Source organism: Balaenoptera physalus, assembly GCF_965194825.1.
Source record: "Balaenoptera physalus genome assembly, chromosome: 12".
Lineage (NCBI taxonomy): Eukaryota > Metazoa > Chordata > Mammalia > Artiodactyla > Balaenopteridae > Balaenoptera > Balaenoptera physalus.
The window spans coordinates 56,543,062-56,556,371 of NC_138897.1; the positions used below are offsets into that span (position 1 = coordinate 56,543,062).

Below are 13,310 nucleotides of genomic sequence, written 5' to 3' on the forward strand. Positions count from 1 at the left end.
CTTGTCCGCCAAGGCCCCCCCCTAAGGAAAGCCAATAGGGGAACCCAGGTAGAACTGATTTTCAACGAATGTGGGATAAGACAGCTGTCAGGGATCAGGACTGGAGCTCTGGATCTGGGAATCATCAAGGGTCGGGTGGTTGAAGCCAGGAGAATGGGTGGGGCTTCAGGAGGACAAAGCATAAAGGGCAGAAGGCAGACAGCCAAGTGCTTGGCAAATAATAACAACAGCTAATACTGGGTGCAAGTGTGTGTCAGGTACTGTTCTAAGGGTTTTCACACAGGATATTTAATCCTCTAAAGAACTTTAAAAGGTAGGTGCCTCTGGGACAGAGGAAACGTAAGTGAGAACTCTGAACTCTGTCCATCCCCGTCCGCCCTGCTCACCACCGTGTCCCAGCACCTGCCTGCACGCCGTCTGGAATTTACCATTCCTATTATTTGATGAGGTGCATCAAAGGGATTGCTTCTCCAGGTTGTTCGGGCTCGTGGATTTCTGCCGAGCTGGAAGTACTTCTGTTCCCAGAATGCCAAGTCTACGACCTTTTCTGGTATTTTGTTTCTCCATCTAACACATTTAGTAAATCTGTGAGACTGGCTGAGATAGAGGTCCCCCCAAAATGGCTTTCCTTTTGCTGCTGCTCTTCTGAAAAGGCACGCTTGCACATGTGGTTTCACTGGACGTCCAGGTGAACTGCCATCTCCTGTAATTAATCTTAAAATGTCTTGAAAGTCATCGACGTGACGATAGTCTTTTAAAGCAGTGATTCCCAGCATCTGTGTATCTGTCACTGATTGATAAAATCTTCTGAGGCTATTCTAGCTCTTTCGTTTGTTCAAAGAATCTGATGGTACAATCATCCACTATTAAAAGCAGATGCAAATGTACTTTTTCATTGCTATTATATCTGATTCAATTACTGTGATGCTATAAAAAAAATAAAATTTTGATCAATATAAGCATCTTTAAGACCACAATCCCGATAGAGTTGTCCCAAACAATGGACTTTTTATCATTTATACAATATACTTTTGTAATATTTTCCGTGATACAATCAGAGATGGAAGAAGAAACAGAATCAGAGTTTTAAATTTAGGTGGGAAGTTGGAGATGATTTTACCGAGCTTCATTTTATAGATTAGGAAGCTGAGACCAAGGAAGGCAAAGCAACTTGCCCAGAGTCTCCTGGCTAGTTCATGACAAAGATAAGCAAGAACTCAATTTTATGGCTCCAATTGAATTTATTTCCAGTTGTGTCTAAAATTACAACACTAGTTTCAATTAAGAACGAATTGAGTATTGTGGATTGCTGCAATTATTTCTGTAATTCATTTTAAAGGAGATCAATATTTATAACAGTTCGATTTCCCTTTAGTATGATAAACTTTAATACCTCTAAATAGTCAAATAAAATTTGAAAATTCAAATTTTTCAGCTTTGTGATTTGTGATAACTTGTACAACTGTAAGAGAGTCTGTTGTATCACTGAGAAAGGATATGTTTTTCTTTTTATTGCAAGTGCCAGGTATCTTTGATTACTTCTTTTACTTGAATGTTAGGTTCCTCTAAACGCATTCTTCATTTTCATTAGGATATTTTCAGGGGCAGCGGGGAGCATTCTTTCCTCTAATATTTTCTAAAGAAATATTCCTTTAGGCAATCAAAAGCTTTTTTGGCATCAACACTGGAATTATCATGGGTAATTTGTGCAATTTACAGTCATGTAATAAATTGACGTTTTTCTTACATTATCTGCCAAGGCCCTTTCATGACAAATCCACTTTGATCATGGAAAGATGTGTCATCCCATTAGGTGATTACAGTCTTTTTGGTAATGTCAAGATAAATAATTTCACATCTTGGTTTGCGTGCCATGCAGGTCAATGAGATTCCATTCCTGTTGATGTTCCCTCGGGTGTGGGCAAAACTACTATACAGCATGTCTCAGTCCTGAGTTAGGAATTTTCTAGTCTACTAAACTGTCATCGGCTAATGAAGGTTTGTTAAATTCTCCTTAGAATTTGTACCTAACATCCTATGGTAAATCTCTCTCTCATAGATGGTGCCTTAACTGATTTTTACAGTTTTTAATGCGTTCTCAGTTTCCTTTTTCTGTGGTGGCAGCATTGAGAAACTGTGTGTGAGGTCCTGTTTGCAGCAATTTCTTCTGCTGACCATCCACTTCCTCTTTTTTTTGGGGGGGGGGGGTTTATTTATTTATGGCTGTGTTGGGTCTTCGCTTCCGCGCGAGGGCTTCCCCCAGCTGCGGCAAGTGGGGGCCACTCCTCATCGCGGTGCGCGGGCCTCTCACCGTCGCAGCCTCTCTCGTTGCGGAGCACAGGCTCCAGACGCGCAGGCCCCAGTCGCTCCGCGGCATGTGGGATCCTCCCAGACCAGGGCTCGAACCCGTGTCCCCTGCGTTGGCAGGCAGACTCTCAACCACCGCACCACCAGGGAAGCCCCCCATCCACTTCCTTTTAAAACTCTCCCACTGGTTCTCAGACAGTGAATTCTCCTGCTTCTCTTCCTGCCTGAAAACTGCTTCTCCACCTCCTTGGCTCCTTTGCCTCCTATGATTAAACACAGGGACCCGCTCCAGGACCCACACCTGTTTTCCCTCCTGTGTGTCCACACCTTCTCCTTGGGGTCCTCTCTCACTCTAACCCATGTACATGGTTCCCCAACCTCTACCCCCAGCCCCAAACTCTTCACGTGGGTTCTGTTTTCAAAAGAAAAACTGAAGTAGTCACTATGGAAAAACAGAACTTTGTTGGACTTGTAGGCACTTATTCTGTGGCTTAGTAAGTTTTTATTTTTAATTAAATATGGAGGCACTGTAATGTTTTCAGTATTTAGGGCTCTGAGTGTCTTCATGCAGGTGTGATTGGAGCCACTACAGAGTCTTGGGCTTCATCCTCTGCCAGGATTCCATCTCCCAGTAACTGTTCCACGTCCCCTTGTTTATCTCCTCTCCTGTTCTTCCATCTAGTTTTCTTCTTTATTTTTCCCAAGGTTATGCATTGCTCATTCTGCTGTTCAAATGGAACCTTGTTCTTTCAGCCTTTCTTATATCCAGATTCCTAGTCCCTTGAGTCAGCAGAGGATTTTTTTTTTAATTTTTATTTATTTATTTATTTTTGGCTGTGTTGGGTCTTCGTTTCTGTGCGAGGGCTTTCTCTAGTTGCGGCGAGCAGGGACCACTCATCATCGCGGTGCGCGGGCCTCTCACTGTCTCGGCCTCTCTTGTTGCGGAGCACAGGCTCCAGACGCGCAGGCTCAGTAGTTGTGGCTCACGGGCCCAGTTGCTCCGCGGCATGTGGGATCCTCCCAGACCAGGGCTCGAACCCGTGTCCCCTGCATTGGCAGGCAGATTCTCAACCACTGCGCCACCAGGGAAGCCCTCAGCAAAGGATTTTAATGCTAAGACCTCCCTCTCTGCTTATCCCGCTTATTTGTCAGACTGTTCTTTCCTCTGAAGGATTCATGCAAACCCATTTCACATAAAGACGTTGGATTCTTTCCTTAGACTTGTTTTTCAAATATACGAAAAGGAATATTATTCCTAGTTCAATCTGTTTCCCTTTTTATAACACCATGGATTTCCTTTTCTGAAGCCAGTTCTAATTCTACAGTTTCTTTAGGTCTGGTCTCTCACTTCTTCTGCAAAGTTGATTGGGTCATGACTGGCACATCTAGGTCCTTTCAGCTTCCCACTTATCCATCTTCTCCAGCCACAAGACAGCAAGCAACTCCTGGGCACAGTGCATCTTTTTGTTCTGTAGCATCCCTGCAGGTCCTGGTAGAAGCCTGTGCTTCCACACGAAGTGCCTCATGAATCAGGAATTTATTGGAAATAGGTCAGACATGTTCACAGGCCTATTGGTGCATTCGGAACCCACTGCAAAGTCTTTAGTAATAAACTAAGTGCCTGACTTCCTTCCAGAGAATAGCGTAAGCACTGAAGGGACGAGAACCTAATGTATGTGATGAAAACTCTCTGCTAACGTCTCAAAATTCTTTGTACCCGTCACATTCCATTTAGGCTCATAGTTGGAGAAGGATAGGCAACCGAGTTGACTCACAGAGGACTCAAAACCTGTGGTTTTAAAGACTTGGAATCTTCCATGACTCAAATTCTCACTCAGCTTCCTTCGCAGAGGACAAAGGAACTGTTAGTTAGATGTTGGGCAACAATCAGAAGTGTGGTTAAAGGTCCTTCCTCAGGAAAAGTAAACGTTGCTGCTATAGAGAGTTGAATTTTGTCCCCAAAAGGTACGTTCAAGTTCTAATCCCCAGTACCTAGATTGTGACCTTATTTGGAAATAGGGTTTTTGCAGACATAATCAAGTTAAGATGAGGTCATACTGGAGTAAGGCGGGCCCTAGTCCGATAGGACTGGTGTCCTTATAAAAAAAGAAAGACACTGGTATATATACAATGGAATACTACTCAGCCATAAAAAAGAATGAAATTTTGCATTTGCAACAGCATGGATGGACTTGGAGGGTATTATGCTGAGTGAAATAAGTCAGACAGAGAAAGACAAATACTGTATATCACTTACTTACCCGTGGAGTCTAAAAACTAGAACAAATTAGTGAATATGACAAAACAGAAACAGACTCACAGATATAGAGAACAAACTAGAGGCTACCAGTGGGGAGAGGGAAACAGGGGCAAGATAGGAGTAGGGGATTAAGAGGTACAAACTACTATATACAAAATAAATAAGGGAACCCTCCTACACTGTTGGTGGGAAAGTAAATTGGTGCAGCCACTATGGGAAACAGTATGGAGGTTTCTTGAAAAACTAAAAATAGAGTTACCATATGATCCAGCAATCCCACACCTAGACATATATCTGGAAAAGATGAAAACTCTAATTCGAAAAGATACATGCACCCCAATGTTCATAGCAGCTCTATTTACAATAGCCAGGTCATGGAAGCAACCTAAGTGTCCATCAACAGATGAATGGATAGAGAAGATGTGGTGTATATAATATATGCAATGGAATATTACTCAGCCATAAAAAAGAATGAAATAATGCCTTCTGCCACAACATGGATGGACCTAGAGCGTATCATACTAAGTAAAGTTAAGTCAGACAGAGAAAGACAAATATTACATGACATCACTTATATGTGGAATCTAAAAAAAATAGTACTTATTTACAAAACAGAAACAGATTCACAGACATAAAAAACAAACTTATGGTTACTACTGGGGAAGGAGAGAGGGATAAGCTGAGAGTATGGGATTAACAGATGCACACTACCATATATAAAATAGATAAATAACAAGGTCCTACTGTATAGCACAGGGAACTATATTCAATATCTTGTGATAAACTATAATGGAAAAAATAGAAAAAATATAGATATATACATATATGTGTATAACCGAATCACTTCCCTGTACACCTGAAACTAACACAACATTGTAAATCAACTATACTTCAAAAAAGAAAAATAGGAATAAAAGATAAAATAAATAAGCTACAAGGATATATTGTACAGTGCAGTGAATATAGCCAATATTTTATAATAATTATAAACGGAGTATAACTTTTAAAAATTGTGACTCACCATGTGGTACACCTGAAACTTAGACACTATGTATTGCACATCGACTATACGTCAATTTTTTTTAAAGTTTTAAAAAATTCAAAGGCTAAAAAAAAAAAGAAAGAAAAAGAAAAGAAAGACACAGACACACACAAAGAGGAGAAAGCCATGTGAAGACAGAGACACACAAGGAGAATCCATGAGACGACAGAGGCAGAACCAAGGAATTCCAAGGACTGCCAGCAACACGGCAAGGTAAGAGGCAGGCAGGGAACAGTCTCTCCTAGAGCTTTTAGAAAGAGCAGCACCTTGATTTCAGACGTTTAGCCTTTCAAACCATCAAAGAATAAATTTCTGTTGTTTGAAGACAACCAGTTTGTGGCCATTTGTCAGCAGCCACGGGAAACTAACACAGCTGCCCTGGAGCTGGAGGAGCAGACGCCTGCCACTGGCAGCCACGGCCCCTCCTGGCTCTCACACCGGGGTCACAGGCACCGACGCCTACGTCCACGTGCCTGGGGGTTGGGGGGAGGGGGCAGTGCAGGGCGGGGGCAAGCCTCACGCTTTCTCCTGCACAGGTCACACCGGCCTGGATGGCAGAAGCTCTGCTTCAGTTTTCCTGCCACATAACCCTATCAGATTCTTTCCAGCCTTTTCTTCTAGGAGACTGGATCCTGTTCTTCACCCCCTGTGGCCACTCTCTCCTCCTGCCGAGATCAGGCTGATCACCTGGAGTCACGTGACAACACCCTCTGGTTTCCAATGAGGAGCTGACCTGCTGAGCGAACCTCTTGGCCCCCTGGCATCTGTCTGAGCCGCCGTTTGCCTCTTGTCTCTCAGCAACTGTGTGCTGGACCTCGGTGGTCCGGGAGGCAGCCCCGCCTCTCAGGTCAGGCTCTCCAGCGGGTACTGCCCACCCTGCCGCCCTACCCACATGGAGCCCCCCTGTGGAGGCCCCTGCACCGCCTCTGGCTCCCCCATCTGAGTCAGGGCAGCAGGCTCGGGATTTTAGACTTCATCAAGCACCGTCCTTAACAAAACTACCAGCTTAGGAGAATGAAGGTTTGGAGCCCAGACCTCAGTACAAACGAACAGATGCTCACCAGCCGGTGACCAAGGAGATGGAACTGATCACGTAATCATGCACGTATCGCACGCACACGCGGAACAAGGCTGGAGTGGACGGCGAGGCTGCTTGGGCCTCGGGAGACAGCCATCTGCCCACCCAGGCTCTGCCAGGCCACCCGAGCCCGAGGGGACCAGACGCTCCAAACACCACACCCATCCTGGGTGGAAGCATCACCCTGAGGTCAACTCAAGCAGTCTCGGGGCCCATGCGAAGCGGGAAGTAACGGGGACCGGTGTGGCAACGGACAGCGTCTTCCCTTCCCACCACAGGATGCAACAGGTTAGTCCGCCAGGCCTCACCTGCACTGTCCATGGTCCCTGTCGCACTCCGGGGTGGCAGCCCTGTCGGTGCCCGTCCTGGAACAGTTGCAGCCTTCGCAGCCGGCCAGCGGGTGGAAGCTGAAGGAATGTGTCTCACACGCATCACACTGGGGCCTGACCGTGCGGGGTGGGCAAAGGCACATGCCCATGGTCTCCTCACAAAGGCGCCGGCCGCAGGTGCATGCTGGCCGGGGATGAAGAGACACGGTGAAAGGGTTAGACTCCCCTGACCTCCAGCAGGACTGCACCAGGGTTTCCAGAACCTTCCAAGGGGTCTGGGAGAAAGGTCTTGCTTTTCTTCCCTTATGGCATTACTGAATGTGGTTTATCTGAAAGGCCCCTTTCTTGGGGCCAAGACCGACCACACCCAATGCTCATGGCGGACACAACGTGCAGAAGCTGAGTGAGGCACAGCTGGAGCTACTGACACCAAGGTAGACACCCTAAGGCGCCCCCCGACCCCGAGCTGCAGTTACATGTCATTCTAACGTGAGGCCTGTCCTCCGTCAGGGGGTCAGCTCTTCTCAGGCTCCCTGAAGGGCCTCCACGTCACCCCAGTGCACTGAGCCCAAGGTCAGGACAGGATGCAGCAGCGGGGCCCTTGTTAGGCAAAGGCTGGCCTCCATGCGGGGACTCTGCCCCCTTCACACGGCCTGGGCTGACCCTCGTCTAGGGCTGCAGCACATTTCCTGGATAAAGGTCCATGGCCTCCTCATTCAGTGAGGAGTACGCCCTGTGACCCTGGCTCTCCTCCCACCTCAGCTGAGCTTTGGTTAGGCTGCAAAAACTGAAGCCTAACCTATTCCACTAAGAAGAGAACTGAGCTGTCCAATATTTTGATGCTTAAGGCTATTTTACCTTCACCTGCTTTGCCAAGTGCATGGGTCACATAGCATGGGAAACATAAATATTTACCTTCTAGAACCTTGCTACTCATAGTGTGGTCCCTAGACCAGCAGCATGGGTATATGCTGAGTGGTTACTGGAAATGCAGACTCTCAGGCCTGAGAGTCAGAATCTGCATTTTCAGAAGATTCCCAGGTGAGTCTCCAGCACAGTGAAATTCAAGAAACCTGGCCCCAGGTGAGCTTCATCCACCTGGGACCAGAGATGACCTTGGCTGACCTGAACATGCACTTACGCTTGCAGTGCGGGAATCCGTAGTAGCCCATTTGACAGCGGGTACACTGCCGCCCAATGACATGGGGCCGGCATGGGCACTGCCCGCCCTCTGGGCTGCAGCGATGGCCAATGGCGCCGGCGGGGTGGCACTCACAAGGCAGTGCGCCGTCATGGTAAAGGGCCACCAGGGACCTGGCAGAATCCTTACAGAATCCAGAGGCTTTCTGGGGGCTGTGGAAACAAAAGCTCATGGTGAGACCCTGGAAGGCATGCCCAGAAATGGTCCCAACCTTCCTCTTCCCACATGCCTCACCAAGCAGTGTTTTGGGGGAGAGGCTCTGGAGTTTGGGAGGAAGTTAGAGAAAACCCCACCCCTGGACTCACAGTGGGTGCCAGCCACCCCTCCTCCCATCCCCATCCACTCCAGGACACATCACAGGACGCTGGGTGGGAACTTTCGGTGGCTGGAATAAATGGGTGAAAATTCACCTATAGGATGAACTGTATGGTGTGTGGATTATATCTCAATAAAGTAGTCACCAAAAAAATTTACACCTACATGTGTAATGATACACCAGTTAGAATAATAATGAGGAGGAGGTGAATTGCCAACATTTATTGAACATGTGTGTTAGAATTTTTGCCTACACCTCACTTAACCTCACAACCACCCAACCGATTAGGCCCTAAGCCCCATTTCACAGATAAGGCAACTGAGAGTCCTAGAAATTAGGCAACATTCCCGAGGCCACAGAGCTACGAAGTGGTCGAGCAGGTACTCAAACCCATAGCTGTTTGACCTCAGAGCCTTTGCTCTTAATATTTTCTACGCAGGAGGCATCTGGCCCCCAGGAGCCTCAGTTCCTCGGGAAACCTACAGGGGGGAGGGTGGGTCTGCAGAAAAGAATGGCAGGAGCTGATACTCAGGGCGGTTCTAGGCTCTTAGCATTCAGGGACCCACAGAGGGAAGACGGGGAGGTCCACCCCTCTGTGATGCTCCCCACTCAATCAGAGGGCAAAGGAGAGTGGGAATCAGGGTTCACATGCCTCCCCCTGGAGGAAGCCCTGTGTGGTATCTTTTAGGAATCTGAGTCGGCCAAGAGGAAGCAGGGAAGAGGAAGAGAAACTCCCAAGCAGCCTGTGAATCCCAGCTTGGAGGGTGATCTGTTGAGATCAAAGTTGAGGAGGGAAATCTCGCCCAGATGTGCACAATGGCTGTAGCATGCGCTGAGGACCCGGGACTCAGTGCCACTCCCTCAGGCTCCCAGAGGAAGAAGACAGACCCAAGGGCCACCCCTCCCTGGGCCTCTTGCTCTGGTCGGGAATGTGAGAGAGCTGCATGCCTCCCAGGGCCTTTCCACAAAGGATACTTACTCAATATAAAAACTGTCCCCTCCACAATTGGTGACAAACTCAAATGACTTGTCCACTGATTTTCTGTGAAGGATTTGGTAGTCGTAATTCTCCGCAGGCACCACTAGGACACGGACCTAAAGGGAAGCTGTCGGCATGTCTTTGGATTTCCAACAGCACGGCATACCTACGGCTCTCCATCACACTTTCTCTTCGCTAAGATCAACGTTCTTTATTGTTAAGTCCAAAACCAAATGAAACAGGATTTATGAAAAAAGAATCACAAAACAACCCTAAGCCAGTGTTGAAGGCTCAGGCCATGTTTCCATGCAGGAAATGATAAGTCTGGGGCAGATCTCCTGGAGCACCTGCTCAGAGAAGCAGCAGCCTCGGGTGCTGGGCAGGGACAGGAGACGTCAGGGGTGAGCAGGGGCCTGTTAGAACAGCCAGGGCCCTGTGTGATCCATGCCTGGGATGACAGTGGATCTCCAGAGGTTGCACTTTGTGTTGTTAAATGTGAGCAAACCGAAATGGCAGGACCAATGGGGAAACTCACATGGTGGCTTGCCCCTGAAATTCATATCCTATCAGATACTCTATGATGAATAACTGCAGCCCCAGTCTTTAAAAATAATGCTCAGTTCTCTGTACCTGTATAAACCAGACTGTGCCAGTAACAAATGCTGCAGGAAATTTCAAACATCTTCGTCAACTACTTACCAACTTACGGCTTACAGAGTCTACTGCTCTCATGTTATTCAGTTCAATAAACGTTGCCAAGTACCCGTGCCAGATGGTGTTCCAGGCACAGGGGATACAAAATGAATAAAGTCAGGCCCCTGTCCCTAGGAAGATGACGTCCTCAGAGAGAGAGGAGGCAGGAGCAAGAACCGGAGGGCCACAGAGCAGGCCTGGGCAGTGCTTCCTGGCTCTCCAAGGCTTTACAGGCATTGGGTGACCACGATTCCATCGACCAAGGTAATGAACAGGGTAGGGGATGCCCGGGGCTGGGCTGGTAACAGGCGAAGTTGGAGGGACTTGTGAGCTCTCTGGCTATGGGGATGTGCAGTAGATGGTCCTAGAGCTCAGGAAAGATGAGAAATGAGTTCACAGATGTGGGTGTCATTCGCACAGAGGAGAGAACAGAATTGACAGGTGCAGACGATGTTATTCAAAGAGAAATCTTAGAACAAGGGGGCTCACCGTCGAGGCAGAGGGAACGGCGACATATGGGCATGAAGGGAAAGAGAAATCATTGAAGGAGCAGTGGAGAAAGTGGGAAAAGAACAAGAGAAAGTAGCTATGGAAGCCAAAAAGAAAGAAATTTTCAAGAACAAATGAGTGTTCAATGCTTCAGAGAGAGACCTGTCAGATGACATTGAGGAGGGGCTGAAGGAGAGGGCTCCAGGCTCGTGCAGGGAGGTTTTTCTTCCTAGTCACTTCTCTATTATTCTGCTTTCCCTTGATTTTAATTGTCAAAGAAAGACTTTTTTTTTGGTAAAGTTAGCTGTAAAATTTAAACACTTTTCTATAAATCTGGTTTCAATTCCTTGCAGGAATTATTGTCATGAGCCAAAACTGACACACAGAGCAGCCAACCAAGGCAACCACGTGAAGCGCAAGCTGAGAAATAAGCAGAACGCACCCAAACTAAGGACTTTCCTTCTGGAACCTTCACAGTCACGGCCACCTCTGGCTCCGAGATGTCAAACTCAACCTGATCTCCAGCGATCACTTGGTCCCGGCAGCCAAGCACATGGGGGCAAAAAGAGGCACGGAAGATTCCTGGGGGCAGAGAGAGGCGTTCCTATCACACCCCTGCCAAGGTAGGTGAGCCCTGCAGCCGGCCCTGCTCCCCGCAGCTCACCTGGCTGCAGCCGCCCTCTGTCCACAGACACCTGCGCCAGGAACGTCGGATGCACTGGTTGATAAAAATGGACCACAATGACATATCGACCCGGACGCGGTACGAGTCCTCGCAAGGTCACTTGGTTCTGGGTGGGAAAAAAAATATTCCTCAAGCTGCAGGGTTATGAATAATTAGAATCATAGGATATTTTGAGGTTAAAAACCAAAACAACCTCGGTATTTAGCCAAGAGAAGTGAAAATCCACATTCACACAAAACCTTCCCTTGAACGTTTGGAGCAGCTTTATTTGTGATCACAAACACTGGAAACAAACCAAATAACCCTCAGCTGCAGAATGGACAAACCAACTGTGGGACAACCATAAATGATGCTGGAGGGAGTGACATTTGGTAAAATCACTTTGGAAAACTATGCGGTGGTTTTTACCAAAGTTGAACATATAACTGAGCAATTGCATTCCTAGGTATTTAATAACAGAAAGGCACACTGTGTGTGCAAAAGGCCATACAAGAATGTTCCCAGCATTCAAGCACTACTTGTAATAACCGTGTAACAAAGGGTCAGACTCCATTTTTCATGTTTGACAGTTTTCAAGCTCCATCACTCACCTATTGCCTTTTGTCCTACACCTGGACAAGCTGATAAGAAAGCCCAGGTGTTCATCCCTTGGCACATGTGGGAAGTTCTAACCACACAAATTCCAGCCCATGGGAGAGGGAGCCCTCACCCAGACTCCCCCCACACCCCCTCCTAACCACAACGAAAACCAGATTCAGACCCCAGTGCTTGCTCAGGTTTGAGTGTGAGCCCTGCTCTCCCCAGAAAGCCTCACTATGTGAGTAATAAGTCTTTTCAAACTGCAAAAAAACCCTACAAGAATAACAACAATAAAAGATTATCGGGGCTTCCCTGGTGGCGCAGTGGTTGAGAATCTGCCTGCCAATGCAGGGCACACGGGTTCGAGCCCTGGTCTGGGAAGATCCCACATGCCGCGGAGCAACTGGGCCCATGTGAGCCACAACTACTGAGCCTGCGCGTCTGGAACCTGTGCTCCGCAACAAGAGAGGCCGCAATAGTGAGAGGCCCGCGCACCGCGATGAAGAGTGGCCCCCGCTTGCCGCAACTGGACAAAGCCCTCGCACAGCAACGAAGACCCAACACAACCAAAAATAAATAAATAAATAAATAAATAATTATTTAAAAAAAAAAAAAAAAAGATTATCTTTCAGATGATAGCTGTGCCTTGGAGGGTGACTGACTAAAGGTCATACACTAATTTTATAGCAAAACCAGGAGTAGAGCTCTACTGTCATGATTTCAATTCATTTCCCCTTACTATTCTAGGTTGCCTTGCCCATGTGGGATCTTATGAAATTTTCTCTCCCAAATCTTGTTAATTTCCTATCTTTATGCAATGTGAACTGACACAAGCCATCTCTAGGATTAGAAGGACATAATGGCATCAGAACAAACATTAAGTCCTGCAATTGTGTAGTTTACAGCGAAAAAAAAGGTATATTCCCTTCATATACTTCACCTTTGTGCTCTAGATGATTAATCAATATGTGTTTATTGGGAATGTCCTGCCTACAAGTTGGGGCCGCAAAAAATTTGTTAGAGTTCTAAAAGCACTTATGTTCTGATTTGGGAAGATAATTAATGACTCAACAACGTTAAGTAGCAGTAGCCCATGAAAATATGACCTATCCTAAGATGGGTCATGAAAAATTGCCAAATGACTATGTAGACAGCGATGCAGGAGGGAAAAGGAGCGTCAGGATGGGGCGGCCACAGACAGGATTAACCGGATGCCTCATGCCTGGGATTCTCCACAGATGAGAGCAGAAGTGCTCAAACTTTAGGGGCATCCAAATCCCCTGGAGGATTTGTTAAAGCACAGATTGCTGGACCCCTCTCCAGAGTTTCTAATTCAATAGTTCTGGGGTGAC

General features: G+C 47.0%; 1 protein-coding gene across 2 annotated transcripts in view; it reads right to left on the minus strand.

The window, feature by feature from the left end:
- LAMA3 (laminin subunit alpha 3) overlaps positions 1-13,310 on the minus strand; it is a 243,722-nt gene that overhangs the window by 91,720 nt on the left and 138,692 nt on the right. For both annotated transcript variants that reach the window (XM_082418551.1, XM_082418549.1), the window contains 5 exons: positions 11,359-11,485; positions 11,137-11,276; positions 9,513-9,628; positions 8,158-8,369; positions 6,996-7,200 (listed from right to left, as the gene is read on the minus strand). In XM_082418551.1, the coding sequence (XP_082274677.1) occupies positions 6,996-7,200; positions 8,158-8,369; positions 9,513-9,628; positions 11,137-11,276; positions 11,359-11,485 (800 nt within the window). The remainder of the gene's footprint in view (positions 1-6,995; positions 7,201-8,157; positions 8,370-9,512; positions 9,629-11,136; positions 11,277-11,358; positions 11,486-13,310) is intronic.